The sequence below is a fragment of the Cyanistes caeruleus genome, chromosome 1, assembly GCF_971803275.1.
Source record: "Cyanistes caeruleus chromosome 1, bCyaCae1.hap1.1, whole genome shotgun sequence".
In the NCBI taxonomy this organism is placed as follows: Eukaryota; Metazoa; Chordata; class Aves; order Passeriformes; family Paridae; genus Cyanistes; species Cyanistes caeruleus.
Window position 1 is genome coordinate 113,928,025 of NC_141701.1, and position 17,838 is coordinate 113,945,862.

The 17,838-nt window shown below is 41.9% G+C and overlaps 1 protein-coding gene across 6 annotated transcripts in view; it reads right to left on the reverse strand.

Moving 5' to 3' along the window:
• The window catches only part of RARB (retinoic acid receptor beta), a 320,215-nt gene that overhangs the window by 13,748 nt on the left and 288,629 nt on the right, over nt 1-17,838 (reverse strand). For all 6 annotated transcript variants that reach the window (XM_086851330.1, XM_086851340.1, XM_023919252.2 and 3 more), the window contains one exon: nt 6,853-7,013. In XM_086851330.1, the coding sequence (XP_086707456.1) occupies nt 6,853-7,013 (161 nt within the window). The remainder of the gene's footprint in view (nt 1-6,852; nt 7,014-17,838) is intronic.

Below are 17,838 nucleotides of genomic sequence, written 5' to 3' on the forward strand. Positions count from 1 at the left end.
AATCAACAACGCCCCTTTCAGTAAATGGTTTTCAAGGGAAGGAAACAACAACCACGTTTTCCTTCCAGAAGTACTTGCTATTAACATTCCAGGCATTTTCTGCAGCTTGCTGTTGGGATGATGCTGGTTTTAAACTTGGATTAATCGCCTGAAAATTCCTTGGATACTTCTCTGTTACTTATGATCGCAGAGGCCATCTGTACAAGGAATACAAATGAACTTAAACATTTCCAAATGCCACCCTCATTATTCTTCCTTGCCATTATATAATAAGTGCATTGAGAAAGACAATTTACAGTTGTACCCCAGAAAATATAAATGAACAGTGGAACAAGAATATTGGGTCCTCCTCTGGAAAAAGCAGCACAATATTTGGAACATAGTTGCACATACTTAAGGTCTTAGAAAATTAGTTCTGCTTAATTTCTCTGCTCTGTGGCTCTGCCACAGCTTTCTGAAGCTACAGTCTCCCATGACTTACAGAGCATTTATTTACATGATGTTAAGGAAAATCCCATGTGCCTTGATGAATGCTACGTGCTGATTTGATGGTGCATCCAACATACACCCCCACTGTTGGAAGTGTAACAAGGACATTCCTGTGGCATCTTTCAGGGACTGTTTTCAGTACATTCACCTATCTCAAACAAAGTGTCCATCATTTGCTAGAGCGCATAGAAAACTTGTATTAAGTTTGTGATCAAACTCACATTTTCATATATTTGGAACAAATTAAATCACTTAACCCTTGAAAAAGCTGAACATGTCAGCCAAGAACCATCTGATTCAAAATCTGATGTCACCCATTTGATGCCAGCCCACCAACACTGGGTGTCATGAGAAGACCTGGTGAGTCCACTCCAATCCACCCAGGATTCACACAGTGACAAGAAACAGGTAATGAAAGAGCTCTGAAATGCCCAAATAATTTCTTCTCCTGCCCTCACATGCAGTGCATTGCCAGCATTTGATCCAATGCTATTTAGGATGCAGCAGTGTGATGGTGTCCCCCAATCCCCTATTTCATAAGCCACCAAGTTTAGTGTGCCTTGCAGCTGTTTTCAGCATCTGGGTGATCTCTTCACTGCAGCAGGAATTTTACCTATAAAAATATGCTCAGGCAGTGGCTTTCTCCCCAGCTGCAGAGGAAGCCCATGTGATCAGCTGCCTCAGTCTCAGCTGGTTGAAGTTAAAATGTTAAATTAACTTTAAAATTAAAGTTAAATGAACAGTCTCAACCTAAAATTCTAACAGACATGGCAGATTAAATAGCCATCAAAAAGCATTCAAATTACACAGATCACACTTCCTTGGAGGAAACATTTCCAGTGAGCCTGCCACCACCACTGCCGGTGGTGAGGACATCCACCTCTAGAAAACCAGTGAAGCCATTATCTTGTCAGCTTTCTTTGGTTCACAGGAAGGACACAGGGCTGGAAGAGCTTGGTGAGGGAAGGTGGAGTGAGCTCAGCTTGGCTGGGATGCTCTGGAGCCCATCCCGGTGCTGCCTTCACAAGACACCACCACCACCACCACAGTCAGTCATGAAGGGGGAACGTCCTGACAGGTCCCCAGGGTGCCATCAGCCTGACATTCACCCTCACTTGGAACAGTATGGAGATTTGAGCCAGGAATATTTACATTAGCCCTAACTGCAAAAAATAAACACTAACTGTGCTGAGCAGTCCGAAGGAGCATGCGTGCTCTTTCCTGCTACCCCTCTCTTCAGGGGATAATTAATTCATTTTATCATTCTATTTGAATTTTTATTCTGGGAACTTCCTCTATTTTGTTTTGGGTTTTTTTTTTTAAATGACAGAAGAAAGATAGAAGAAAATGTCTTTATAATGCTAGACCTAAAGAATTGCTTTCAAAATGGTCCAAAACTAATGAGTTAACAGTCATTGTAATGCCCTTTGAAACATTTCTTTCGGCTACTGGAGTATGCATCCTTCAGATTTATTTTATTTCATCCTCAAGGACCTTGGTGAAATACAGTACATTGGAGGAAAAATAAGATCAAGATGTGCAGTCATTCAGGCTGTAATTAAATTTAATAGGCAGTTTATCCAGTTCATAGAAAGATGGCATAGCAGAGAGCTACACAAAGCAGAGCCTAAAGCAGGAAATCATTTTACAATAGGGTATCCATCTGGAAAAAAAGACGTTGCGTGAAACCAGCAAGTGTGAACGAAATCTTCATCAGTATCATATGAGGTTACTTTATCATGCTGCAGTGCCAGCAACGGGAAGTTTGACGTGTCTTCTATTAGGAGTAATGCACGGCTGTCGTAACAAATGTAAATCTAACTCTCTATTATGCAAACTGAAGAGAAGGGGCAGTTAATAAAATACAAAATAACCAGGTGTTTCATTATGCCAGGTGCCAGATCCCTCAGCATTGGTGCTAATGTGGTTTTACATATTATCTTTTGAGATGCTACAAATGGAAAGAATTTTAACGTTCTGTCTGTTAATGAATGTCAACACAAGTGTCACAGGAAAAAGAGCTGGATTTTTAGCAGTATTTCTCACTATTTAAAAACCAAAACAGACTCAATATCAACGTATAGGTTGAACAATAAAACATAGGGTTAAAACAATGCACAACAGAAACAAAAAATCTGATTAAATTTGCCTGCAGATCTCCTCTATCCATGCTGTGAAAAAGATGCAGACGCTCTGACTTTTCCTGAATATTTTAATGAAGTGGGTTTTTTGGGTATCTTTTCCAGAAGCAGTCTCACATGTTTTTCAGGCCTATGCACCAGTGCACATATGGTGGAACAATACTGTAATACACCCTAGTGGCATCTTTATCAGTGGAAAAGCCCAACCTTGCTATGAAATCCAATTAAATAGCCATTTTTGCCACATAAATTGATCCCATTTTTTCCATCATTTTTGTTTTTTCATTGCAGGCTGCTCTGTCTCCACATTAACAATACGGGATGAGGTGCTGGTAGAAACATACACAGCAGCAGAATCCCTACTGTCTTTAAAATCCACTTTACAAAGGAAACAAGGCTCACAGGGGCACTCTGCCCTAATCAGGAACACTCGTGATGCCTCTTTAGTAAAAGCAGCAACACACTCCAGCTCTGGTGAGGTCACTGAGGACCATGGCACATGTCCCTGCTCAGTCCCAATATCAGGAGATACACACATCTTATATATATACACACACACACACACACATACATATATATATATTCCTCTGCAATGGCACAGAGCATTAGCTGTGCAACTTCTAAGCCCAGCACATACAAAGAACAAAATGCCACCAAGATATGGAACCTTTTCACTTCCAGCTAGCCAAGAGCAACCCAGGAGAATCTGCAGCAAGGGTCTGCAAAGCCAAATTGTTTTCTGTTTTATCCTCCCTTTATCACGAGGCTGGATGTAACACAGCTGTAGACTTACAAATAATACCACTCTCAAGGGACAAGCAGTATAGTTACACTCAATTATACTATAAAGTATGACATCTCCAGAGAAATTACTCAGGCACTCTCTCTTACCTGGATGACAGTAATAAAACAGATTTGTTTATGATGGACTTTTGGAATCCATTACATTTAAACAGCTTGCTGATTCTCATCGTTGACAGAACTGTACTTGTCACTGCCCACCAAATGCAACTGTTAAGTGAAATGACCCAGGGAATTTAATACAAGTGCTATTCTCCCATTATTTTAAGCAGACTTCTATTAACTATGCAAAGTATGGGGCCACTTTTTACAGAGCAGATGGATATAAAAAAAGGTAATTGAAAACACTTCTCCAAACCAGTTTTAAACAGGTGAAAATACACGGTGGTGGTGGGGGAATCACCATGTAACCTTTCCCTTTGGGAAATGCAGGCTGCAGTGCTCCAGAGTGAGAAGAGCCAGATACACAAGTCAAATGCCTAAACCAATTAATTTTTTTTTACTATATCTCTGTAAGGTCTTTTTTACATTACACCCTTAAAATTCTTTGCTCTTTTTAGCAACAAATGAAATCTTCTTTTAAAACAGTCTGTAACCGAAGGCACTCAGGGGCTGCTCTTGCAGAACAGTTTCTTCCCTCCACCACCCTTGTCAATACACAAGTGCAAGGCTCACAAAATTCAAGGGAATCCACATTGGTTAAAACCACTCACTTCTCACCTCTCATTTAGAGAATGAAATAAAAAACTCTAAGGTTATAAAAGCAATCTGTGTGCTCTGTAGTGTGAGCACGCCATGTTTCATGACTGACAGCATGCAGAACCAAGCATAAAAGCAGGACTGGGGGCAATCTTCTACCTGTACTAGATTGTTAGTATCAAGAAAAGCAGAGTGGCATAGGCTTCTAGCTCCCCTTGGACACAGCACTTAGAAAAAGGGCTGTGTGCTCCTTTGTTTTTTGATTTCTGGTTTCTACTTCAAGTGTCTCAGATTGTTGTCGGAGCCCTGCCATTTGATCAGCAGCTGGTGACAGTGTCCAGGCACCAGACCTGTGCTAGTGTGACCAGCACACACAGCTTCCACATCCCAGATCCTCCTGTATCTTCAGTGCTGCAGAAAGGATTCTCCCCTGCCCCTGGGCTGAAAGGTATCTTGAGGGTTAGATGACCCGTACTCCAGCCCCAGCGCTGCTCTGTCCTTCTCATACGAGCTCTTAACACTGAAGTCCTACATAAAATGCTGGAGTGGCTGCCAGACCTTACCTATGAGAGATTTAAACACTCTGCATTTGTCACACAGACTATGAGAATGCAGTAAGAAGACAGTATTTAGCACTGCTGCTATTAGTTCTGATGCAGGGCTTGAAGGAAGCTACATTGCTCTCAAAGGTTCAAGGTAAGCCAAAGGGAACTCTTTCAGTATATTTTTGTTATTGCAACTGGTACCATGACAAAGCAGGTGGGAGCTGAGCCCTGTGCAGCAGCGCACTGCTTTAGACGTCCAGCAGAACAATGTTAAAAACAAGAAATTTCCTGCCCCAGGCCATCCCATCAGGCTTGAGATATGAACAACCAATATCCAGCCTCAGAAAGAGTGTGCTGTAGTAGCCAAATCATGGCTACTCATGTTCCATAGACAGACCAGATTCATCTGCTCCTTACTGAGATCCAGGTGCTCTCAATAAGGGCTCTGAAATTCCAACAGGGACATAAACTCGCCATGGGGTTCAGACGGGCATCAGCAGTGAGTGTGCTATGCAACAAGACCCTCTCCAATTTCATCCACTTGTATCATTTCAAGAGCTAAAAGATTAATGACACTTCAGCATCCAATACCTAATGCAAGTGCAGAGGTGCCAGGGTTTACCTTTCAGCCCTCGAGGATCTTTGGCAATTACCAGGATGCAGTGCAGTACCATCCCACCAGCTGCAGTGCACTCTGCTAACTCCGAGGTAATGTGGAAATAGGTACTAAAATGTTCCTGCTGGGAACGTCCAGAGGAGCATGGGGAGGGCAGGCTCCTTCCCCAGTATTAACCAGCTTACATGGGGCTCAGAATTAAAGGTGAAAAGTGTTTCTGAAAATACTTTCAGCAACATGAAAAATGTGACTTTTTCTAAAAACACACCATATGTGTGTGCTTTTCTTGCACTTAAATACCAAGTCTTACACTCAGACCTCAGTTTTGAGCACTTTGTTTTGTAAAAAATTAATATGTCACAAAAGAGCACCCTGATCACTAAAACAGTGAATATTGATGGTACACAGGGATTTGCCTACATCACTCTGACAAATTTAATGTTTGTTTCAACAGCAGAAAATTTACTCAAGACAGAGAGCAATCCAGTGATAGAAGTATTTCACCTGACTCCTGGGGACTGGTCCCAGATCTTCAGATGGGGCTGGAGGGCAAGAACCATGGAGGCAGCTGTCTCCTTGCCCCAGCCATGTCACTCCTGAACTCCTGCTCTCAGCAACAAGAGCACATGCTTGGCTATACCTCAGGCTGTTTTGCGCATCCCTCTGAAACAGCCAGTGCTGCTGCAACCAACAGCAAGCCCAGACCCAGCAGTCATTTCTCTACTGACAAGGCTCTAAACATTATCTAATAGTTATTTTTTATCATCTCTTTTATAACTGGATTTGCAAACCTGACATTGAATTTTCTTTAATCAACTAAATATCACTGACTTTCCCTGTATTTAGCAACATATATATGTATACGAGAAAAATTACTTCCCTGACTCATCTCTGGAGAAATGCCCATAGTACTGAGCTTCTTGATGGGGGGGCTGATTTTTCATTTCTAAAAGCAGCAGAAGTTTCTGCTGTTATGGGATATTTTGGTAGACTGGGAAAGGATGTGTAATTTTTGGGGTTGTCATGTGCAGAGCCAGGAGTTGAACTCAATGATCCTTGTGGGTCCCTTCCAACTCAGGATATTCTACGATTCTAGGAATAAACTGCAAATGAGCATTTTGGAAACTGTTTTACTTAAACATTTCATATTTTCCTTGACCTTGGTAGCTTTGGGACTATCACCAGTAATCCAGCAGCATTTAAGAACTCCCTACACCTGCAAAGTTGTAATCCGCTGATGCACGAGCAGAGATCACGTCTTTGGAAGCCAACAAATTTCTAATGAGCGATGGAATGTAACTGACTCATGGTCTCTGAGCTGGTCATTTGGCTGCATTAATCCTCCAGGAGTCTCCTGTGATACCACTAAGTAGCGCTCACATCTCTAAGTGCAATTTCTCTCCCCAGCAGGCAGCATTTGCACACACACCTCTGCTTTTTCCTGGCTAAGGAGGTGCAAAGACTGAATCTACTGCTCCATCTATTTAGAATGTCCAGAGCCTCCAAAACTCACATCCATCCAGGCATATCCAGAACACTCTGTGCCTCAAACCATACTCACCGTAGTGTATTTTCCCAGCTGGCAGAGTGAGGGGAAGGTTTCCTGGTGAGCTTTTCGAATCTTCTCAGTGAGATCATCTAACTCTGCTGTCATTTCATAATTTTCTGTGGACTCCTGCTTTGAAGGTTCCTTCTTCTTTTTGTTCCTATCATTTCTGACAGCTGTAACAAAAGCAGAGATACAGATCACAGGGGGTTATTCGGATATGTTGCCTTTACTGCTCTATTTCAAATCACTGTAAAATGCTGTTATTTTAAACACACATTATTTTAAGTGAATGTAAAAATGTTACATGCACAGAGAACACTAATTCCAGCTCACTCATTTAAAAATAATTTAAGAACTAAATGTAGTGAGCAGTGATGAAACCAAACTTCCACAGGGGTTTGTTGTGGGTGTGCCATCACAATCCCATAGCATCTGTCTTCCAGGATAATCCACTGCAACTTCATATGCACAGTGTCTTAGTAACTTTTGTGAGGTGGGATTTTTTCATTGTAGAACTACAGTTGTGCAGGGCGGATGGTGAAGTCCTATGCAGTGACGCAGTCACTATTTTATTGGATGTGAACAACACTAAAAAAAGACAGCAACAGTCTTTCTTCTTAAGTAAGTACCTCAGCACGGAAGATAACAAAGCCCCATACTAATACAAACTCCACCAAACAGAAGTTATTTAAAAGGAAAGTTAAATGTGAAAACAGTAAACAAAAGAAGATGAAACACGTTAAACTCAAGCTCTGAAGATCAAAGGAGAAGCACAAACACTTGAAAGAGAAAAAATGGCAGTGAAGCTATCTAAAGTTGCTTGCCATCTGCTTCTGCACTCAGATCAGCCTTCTACCTTCCCCCGGCCGTGGGGGATTACTGGAAATATGCATTGCGCGCACTCGTGCTGTAATTGATTTCCCACATATTTGTGTTTTGTAATAAAATATGACAGCTGCTCCATCACCATGCTGCTCTTTGTTCTTTTAATGAAAATAGCTTAATTTTACAAAACGTGCCCAGGAGATAAGTCCATGTCCACAGTACTGCCAGTAATTGTGAATTTTATCAAGAGTCTTGCTGTTAGCTAAAGCTAATGTCTTAAGTGTAACCAGATGCATAAGGTTTTACAACAAAGCCAAGCAAAATCAATCCCTCTCCCCAAAGATTCCATGTCAATATTAAACACCCTGAAGACTAAATCTTGCTGGATAAATAAAACCAATCTTAACATTGTTAGTATTCAAAACCTCACGATATTTAAAACAAGGCCCTAAACTCAGAGGGTGCAGCTGGTGGGTTTGGCACATGTGAGCATGGCCAGGGATTTTGGATGGCCAAAGATCTGCTGATTCTAATTTGTACTGTCCTGCTCCAGAAAGTGTATCTATCTGTGCCATAGGGAGGGAAGCATAAAGCCACCTCCATGCCAGCTCTTTTTCCCTGTGGGTTCCCCAGGCCCATCTCCACATCTTCTGTGGTCGCTTCCTGCATGCCAGTGAACCACAAATAATCATAATGAGCAGAAAAAATAGTGGGCTGGGAAAGCATCAGTCAGAGGCATCTACAGAAATAACATATTGTGTGTAATAGAAAACAAGGAGTAGAGATGTGGGGAACATTGTTTCTTCTTCACAAGGCCATTAGGCACATAGTCCATGCAATGTATGGCTCTGTTTTTTTCACTGAAGGTCTGACTTTGCAACTGAGAGAATTCTGACACAAATCATTCACATTTTAAGCATGAACTTGACTTAACTGTGTGACAGACCCACACTGAAGTCAGTCATCTGCTTGGCTGGATCAGGGCTGGGATGCTGAGCACCCCACTGGATTAAAGCCTAATCTTGAACACCATCAATTTTGGTGTTTGGAGATCACAGACCCAAAGGAGACCAGTAAGAGTGGACCAAAAAGGATCTTCCTTGCAAAGGTACAATGCTAGCAGTGTAGTCAGGTTTAGGGGGATGGACTGGTTCCTTCCCACCTCCTTTTACAAGTTTTCCCTTCAAGCAAATGCTCTGATTTGTTTGCTGGACCCCAGGGCAGAGCACAAGCACCATGTTTTGACCTGACAAAACATCCAGGACCCAGAGGTACGTCTCCAGTGCTGCTAACTGCCCCTGCACTTCAGAAACCAATCCTAATCACTGCTGTACTTGGGAGATAAAAGAGTTCCTCAGGTAACTGTGTAATCTCCTACACAACCGCAAAGAGCAACACACCTTTGTCGCAAAGCCCCACTTATAGCTCTACAAGCCGATTGACAAATCTGCCAAGCAGGCGGCCTCAACAACTACTTCCCTCAACAGCTTTGAACTCCTCGTGGAAGATGAACACATTATTCAGGCCAGGCTTTGAAGCAGGTGCCAAGGGCTCCCAAAGACCAGGAGGTAACTGTGGCAGGAACCCTGCCATGCTCCTTTGCTGCCCCAGCACTGCTCCCTCAGCTGTACCTGATGTCCCTTTCCCTCCAAAGGCCACCAGAGGGACAGCTGCTGATCAGTTCTCATCACCAAATTGGCCCAGCTCTGTCCTCTTTCTGTTTTTGGTGCAAATCAGAGGGTAGAAAGGGGAGAAGTAACACAGCCTGAAAACTAAGAAGGTTTTTTGTTCCTCATTAACTTTCTTATATGATTCTGATAGCTTTTGTAATAATGATAAAACCAGAATAATATATATTTTCTTGCTTTATTCATTATGGCTGCATCAGACATGTCAGTGTTTCTATATTCCCTGTAAGATAATGGATTAAAGTGCTGACGTATAACACCCAAGCTCCAAAAATATAAAGCATTTCAATAACACTGAGCTATTGGACAGATTTAACTACAGCTATAATTCAACACACAAAAGAAAAGAAAAAAAAAAAAAAAAACCTTAGGACAACACTGTTTAAAAGAGTTAAATAAAAACATATAAACACACACACACACATTTACGCAGTAAATTAAAAAAAAAGTCACTGCTCTGGGAACAGGAACTGTCACACCGCATGTGGGAAGGGTTCTAGATTAGAGCTTATGCTTAAATTACATAAATCACACCTTTTGGTATCTTGATCTTTACATGCATATGATCACATCAATCCCCAATGCAATTCCACTGCCTTTTAATGATGATACGCCAGTGATGAATCTGTGTCACAGTTAATGCTGCCGTAGAAAACTCAGGTTATGAATTTCATTACTTGTGCACTAAATTCTGACTTGATGGCTGCATTAATTATGAGCTCCCAAGAGGGGACAGTATGGAAGCTCTTTTACCCTATGAGAACTCTCGGAAGCTAAAGAAAAAAAAATTAGGTGGAAGTAGAATGAAAATAGGTGTATCTTGATATGTGAGGAAGCCAGGTCTTGGTGCGTCTCAGAAGGCTGAGTGACACACGCCCACACCTGTGCATGTCTGCTCCAATCCATCTTCCTGTGACAGCTTCCCTGTCCCTTCGACATGCACGCCAGGACTTGCACTTCCACACCCGGAAACCTCCAGGCAGCCACAGCGGGGTTCGCAAGCTGGCAAAGGTACTTTCTGCTGCCTTAAGAACTAACCCTTACCTTCAGGTTTTCAGCCTCCTCCCTGATGGCAGAGGGGCAGAACATCACCTCTTGTCCTGTTCAGTCTGTTCCCCTCACCCCAGGTTTGCCATTGCTTTTTCCTTAGCCTCAGATACACTTTCCCTCTTCTACTCCAAGTGATGGACAGGGCACAAGAGTTGCACGAGGGTCAGATGTACCCCTCAAGAAAAGCAGGGTCTGCTGTGGATTGAGCTAAGTATAGAGAAAACACTAAGAGCTTCTCTTGGAGAACCCCAGTGCTCTCATTTAGTAACCATGCAGCAATTCTCCTGCCTGAGTGGGGTCATTTCAAGCATGTCCTAATGCAGGGAATCATCCAATATTAAATGTGAGCCACTCAGGTCCACCAAACCTAGCCACTGCTTGGCCTTAGAACAGTTGAGGATCCAGCCCATAAGATTTAAACAGTTTCTAGACAATCAGGTAAAATAATGGAATAGTGACTACATCCATTTTTCAAAAGTGGCACAAACATGTCCAAGGGAGAAGAACTTGCCACTTGCAATGCAATTTTTCATATTACTTGCACAACCTGTGCTTCCCCAGATAACCAGAAGATAAGCAGACAGCTCCTTTCATGTATTATAATGATTAATCAGCTATAAACTAATGATTTTAAATGCTATCACTGCAATTTTGCCTCTTGGAGATCCCCATGACCTTTGAAGAGCTCTGTGTACTAGTTAGCTGGTTTTGTTCCTGTAGCAACAACTACTAGTGCTTCCAGTCAGTTCACATTCCAGTAAAACCACACTTCTCTTGTCCCCAAATATTTTGGAAGTTACTCGTTAAGCTAACAAACCTCAAAAGCACCATAAAGCACACAGAGCAAGTCAGTAATTGCACAGCGCTGGGCACAAGGCGGTCAGCAAAAAGACTCCTTTTGTTTGTAAAACCCAATGAGAAGAGAAGTAGGAGGTGAACTGAGGTAGGAACGCTGCAGACCTGCCAGTTCTCCCTTCTGGGCAGAGACTCACTGTCCCGCCTGTTCTCCTGCTCCTTGGGAAGCCACCTGTCCCTGTCTCAACGCTGGCAGCCTGGGCAGGCCGATGGTGCCACGCGCGGCCGTGGGGCCGATGCTCAGCACTGCAGCCGGGAAATCCAGGAGCACCAAGCTGTTTCTTAGGGTGGAAACCCACAAACCTTGCACAGTTCCTCCACGCTCCTGGCTGCTCCACCTCCAGAGCCAGCTGCTAAAAAAAAAATCTAACTCTGGCAGAAGTTCACAGCTGTGGACAATTTCAGTCAAATGTTTCAGTCAAATAAACAAAACGCTTACCTACTGCCGATGCCAAGTTTGCTCCCTCAGCAAATAATGCCCAACATATACCACATATTACTCTCCAACAAACTGTGCTAAATGGTATGGAATGTCAGTCCATAAGAGTGTCTTCCCCAACAGTCACCTTGGAAAATATCAAATCGAGGGAGCCTTAGCAATCCTGCTGCTGCTGAACTAGGCTCTTTGACCCCATGGTCAAAAGCAACACCCAGCTACACATCCCAGGCAGCTTCCAGGCCTGAGAACTGGTGGAAGAAAGCACAAGGATGAAGGAACTCAAGGAGTTTGAGTTTCCCATCTCCAACACAAGTAAAAGAACAAAATAATCATCTCAAAATCAGCAAAATCACACTTGACAAATTGACGAGCCATCAATCCAGGATGGTGGGACTCCTGTTCACATTAACAGCAGTGAAATTGGAAGCCAAACATACTAAAATATGCAGAATGCCAGGTAGTTATAAATAGACTGGTTTCCTAGGTTGTGATTTCCAGATGAAATAATGTTTTCTTTTAGGCAAAACAGCTCAGTCTTAAAAAAACCCAGGAAACTATTTTAAAACAAATTTCCATGCCAAAACTTGGCTTTGACATATGGAGAATGATTGGAGACAAAGCCCATTTCAAACACAAACTCTCATTTCTAATGGACAAAGCCAATAACAAGTACACAGTTGTGTAAGGGGCTTACAAAACCAAAACACATTGAAACCTGCATATTTTGTGGCTGATTCTGAGAAATCAACCATGTCAGCTGTTGGATAACAATCGCCAGAAGAAAACATCTCAGATTAAGCGAGATAGTATCTCTCTGCAGACACACATCAAAATTAACAGGGAGCACAGAGAAACAATCATGGAAGACATTTCATAAGCACCTGGCATGCTATCATTTTTCCCCAGGCACAGAGCAAGCACATACATTACAGAATTCGAGCCCGCCCAGGGTTTCCTATTGAGAAATAACATTCAGCTATGGCAAACCCACCCTGGCCAACACGCCAGGAACCTCAGTTCAACCACAGGGGAACACACCACACATCCAGAAGACATCGTCCTGTCGCCTGCTTTCACGTACACTGGCCTTTCCAGCCACTCATGGTACTTTTTTTTTTTTACTTTTTTTTTCTTTTTTTGAGGGAGGTAGATTTGAACTCTGCCTTTGTAGCTTTGTATTATTCATTACATAATTGCTATGTTTTATTAGAAATATGATCTATTATAACCTTGAATATGGTAACTTAAATGACATTGAAAATTAGATTATTCTGATTATTAGAGAAGTGAGAAAGGTACTAAACATTTGTAAGGCTGATAATCAATCAGTGTATCCATGTGAGTGCAATAAAAATCAATCAGGAGCTAGTGCGTTTAAATCTAATTTTTTAAGCATGACATTTTCTTCTGAGTTTCTTTTTTTAAATGTCACCCTCTTCTACAACAGTGATTGATTCTATCCCCAGGGATAGTTAACTCCAACTGTTTTATTCATTGCACTGAGCCCTTGTATCCATGGTCTTTTCTAAATATCAGATTAATGACAACAATAATATTTTTATCAAAATGTGAAATTCAGAAATAGGCATTTGAAACAGCAAGAAGCACGGCACTACATTTAAACTGCTTTAAATACCAGGGACCTTTTAACTAGCAAGCAGTGTACTTTATTTAACACAGAAAATGGTGGAATTTTGTGTCCCTCCCGTTTTCTTTTTACTCCCATAAAAGAGAAGGTCAAGGATTTGCTTGTTTAAAACATAATTCATTTAGAAATGTTTCAGGGGTGAACAATGAATCACTGGCTATAGGGAGTCTGTGAGTAATTACCTATGCCTTCAAAATAACCTTATTAGGCTATTGTAAGTATAGGGGAGACCTTTGATACCTATAGCCTAAGGGCCTCTATTTTTCCATTCATGCACAGGGGATTTATATGGTTATATCCTGACGAAAGCAACACATCTCCCATTTATGTGTGAGGATAACTGTGGGGTTAATATATCAAGAGCTAAGTTATAAGAACAGGTTTCATTATATGAATGAATGATACAAATGGATGCTCCACAGCTTTATTTAACTGGCCTGAAACTTCACCTGTGGTTTCAAGGATCCTCATCAGTCTGAACAATTTTATTTTTGACATGAAATTTGGCACCTGCTATTGTCACATCCCTGAAATATTAGTACGTGGAATGAGCAAAAAAAGAGGAGTTTCTAGTCCTTTGAAAAAAAACAATACTATCTGAAATCAGATGCAGGACCAAAATTGAAAAGCCAGTGCAAAACAACAGACTGAGAAAAATACCCTTTGAAATTAGCTGAAAGGTATGCCTTTGGCATTCTTCTATCTATTTATTTTAAATTATTATTTATATTAATTCACTGTCTTTTAAAAAAAAAATATTGGGGTTTTTTTTTGTTTGTTTTTTAATTTTGAAAGATCCAGAAGCAAAATCAGCAGCTATCATACTTGGGAGATCTCAAAAACACTGCTGAAGGAAAACAAATGGTTCCACAGGCACATTTGTCTTGAACGTCGCAGAAGGACAGGACAAAAAAAATCCAAACCAACCAAACAACCCCCAAAAAACAAACACCTCCCCCAAACCAACCCAAACCCACCAAAATCCCATAAGCTGTTTCCAAGTGTATGAATATACTAACTAATGCCTACTTTTATATTTACTACAGTATTTTGGGAGAGATTCAAGTTCTGCAGTACATGCCAAACAGAGTGCCAACTGCCCAAACAATAAAAATCAGGACTCCAGAAATACAAATGGAATACCCCCCACACTCTCCAAACAGGCTGTGAGAACAAATGAGAAATGAAGAAGTTGTAAAAACAGAAAGACTGTAAAAGCAAGTGGGGGAAAAAAAAACAGAAGAAAATGTGTTTTGCAGCACGTGGGTGTGGGCAGGTAGAGGATGAGAGGATGAGGAGCAGCTGAGTCAGAGGCAGGACAGACAGGGCACAGCACCTATATCAGGGGTTGAACTGAAAGACTCCTTGGTCTCCCCTATCATCTCCCTGCATGCTATAATCAAAGTAGGTGGAGAGATGGGATTATACATTAAATGATAAACTGTTTAAATAGCATTTACCCTGTGATTTCCATTTTCAAAGTGCTTTAATATCATCAACTAATTGCCAGTGTGAAATAGGATAATCCACATGCTCTAAGCAGCTGATGCTTAAAGAGCTATTGAAGATTGTTAGCATTAACAATTGCAGGCAGAATAAATCGCTAATATTTTCCATCAAGACCCACCAATACATCTGCAATGGAAATAGCCTAGCCATACTCACTGACTCAGACAAAATTTACTCACTGGTATGTTCCCATCTGTATTTCACATAGGCATCACCTCAAGTTACTTAATACAGCCAGAAATTCCCATATGTGAGATGGAGTATCTCCACATGCAGGTCTTGCAATGTCCCTGTGCATCTTGTGCAGCTGTTAAATTAAACTACACGTGTCATTCCCTCCTCACTCGGGTCGTGCCCCATCTCTCTCAGTATTCTGCATGAAATCAGTCACTTCCTTACTCTCAACATAAAACCTATGATTTTTATTAAGATCTACCATGCCATTTGCAACAGGTTTGCAAGTAATTGCATCACCCAGTGGGTATTGCCAGTCTTTCCCTTCCCTGCACAGTGCAGGAATGGGAAAGAGCTTTGGAAACCAATCACTGCATCCAGGGAGATTTCCTAAATTAATAGGGCTTCTTCAGGTGACCCACTGAGAAGTGCCAGCCTGTGGCATAATCCGCATGAAACTAAAAGCAAAGTGTTGTGTTTACTATCTACTGTTTTGGCTGCCAAGATCCCAGTGGATTTGCTAGTAACTTCTGTGGCAGTCTAGATAAAATTCTGTATGCAGCTGGTTAAACCAAAATACTCCGGGGAAATGGAGGACAGCTTTTCTGGAATTGCAGTGTCTTAACATATTAGCTAAAAATACACAAGACCACAAACACAAAGTGATTATTCTTTCTCTTCCTTACAGCTGAAGTGACCAAATGTATATGCAGGAGTCGAAAAGCTCTTCTAAATACTCAGCCTGAAAGTGAATTTCTATTAGGCTATAATGCATTTCTTTTACATAGGCTGGGTGAAGAAAAAAATCCCTAAATTTCAAACTCTGAACTTTCAGTCAGAAATCACTGAGAGGCCATTAAATATGTCTCATCTGATTTCAGCTGTTGAGGTGCCCTTTCAAGCTACCTTCTCAAAGCAACTGCCCTTTTGAGCTACAATCTTGAAGCCTGGTACACTAACTCTTTATGGATAACCGATTATGAGCAAAAATATCCTGAATCTGACCTTTCTCTCTAGGGTCATCAAAAGGTAAATCAGTCTACTTATATCCAGATATTACAATAATTTCTCTTAGGAGACAGTCATGGTAGTATGATGCCTCACAACTGGGAGATGCTGGGGTTATCCAAAGTCCTCACTTCAATTTGCTGGGCATTACCCAGGACCACTGATGGCCAAGGAAGTGCATGGCTGTAAGCTAAGACCAGACACTGCACACTATCCCTGATCACTGCCTGCCTGTGGCACTTCACACTTCAACTTGCAGCAGCTATGTTATTTCTTATCCTAACATACACTGAGGAAAAGAACATGACTTGCTTTTTACTTAACTAGCAAGCTACCTACCAAATGACGAATTGCAACCTCTTTTGTGATGATACCATTAACAGACTCCTTCCACAAAATAACTTTCCATAACAAGCACGTTTATTCAATGTAACGAATGAGTCCAAGCTAGAGGACAAATTCTGATCATGCATGATAAAACAGACTTTAAGGGACAGCAAATGGAAAGGCTGCCAAAAAGAGGTGAGCTGGAAGACTCCTTCCATTTGCTTGCATGTGGATACTCAGGGCAATGGCTCCCCAGAAAGAAGAGCAGAAGTTCAGGAGCAATACCAAGACAGTGTGTCACTGCATTTTTCCCCTTTATTATGGGTGGTTTCACGCAGTGAACACAGTCTGGCTTTCCCCAAACAGGGTTCACTCCTACATTATTTACCAGAATTAAAAATAACAGACTGAACTTATCCCCACTGCCGTTTTTGTCTTGCAGTGGTGCTACTCCACGGATCGCAGCAGAGTCCTATTAGTGTAAAACTACAGTAGCGTAGTGGGAGATCAGGTCTAATATCTGTATCTGCAGATGGATAACACCGCATTCATACCTAAGTTTCATTTCTTTGTTTTGCCCCCAAGGCTGAATTTCACATTTGTACCTCCTGGTGGCTTGTGCAATTGTGTAAAGGTGCATCTAGCGAGAGAGCTGCCAACTGACAACACGTCTGAAGAGGCTTTGCGTGCGCGGGTGCTTCATCAGGCGCAGGGAACACATCGCCTCCCGCAACCGTAAATTGAGCTCATGAAGGCGCAGGAACAGTTGTTCCCAGAACGTTTTAAGGAAAGGAGGTGCAGTCTTGAATCACAGCACTTGCCTGCGTTACAGCCTCAGCAGCTTGCAGCCCTGGCCTCCCACTAGGCCAGGGACAATAAAAGCATAGATATAGCTCAGAATCTATTTACCTATTCCTCCAAAGCAAATGTGGAAAACATGCCATTATGAATTTACACACATTCCTTCCTAAATGCAAAAGCTTGTTCCTACTCCTGCTACTAAAACAAAATAAAATAGAATTGCAATTGGGAGGTTATTTCCGTCTCTCAAGATGCCCCAATTGGCACCCAAAGTGCAAAGTGGAGAGCAAGGCTACACAGTGTGCACCCCACAACCGCGCTCAGCCTCCCTGCCCAGGCTTACCCTCCTGGCTAGCTGAAGCAGCAGGAGAAGGGAAGAACAGTATCATTTAGCCAGGTGGACTAGAAGCACTGCTAGATCAGCCAGAAAAAATTGCCTGTTTAAGGCTCACACTGATGCACAGTCCAACACAGCTGGTGGGCACACATCTGCACTGGCCAGGGGGCTTGGACAGCAGGTGGGTTTGATTTTTTTAAAGAACAGTGTGTGTTGTTAAAGCTGTTTTGCCATAATACTACAAAAAAAGAAGCTTCATCAAAAGCGAAAATAACATGCCCAAACAATACTGTTGCATCTCATCGCATTTTAGTGTGTTGTTTACATCCTTTCCCTT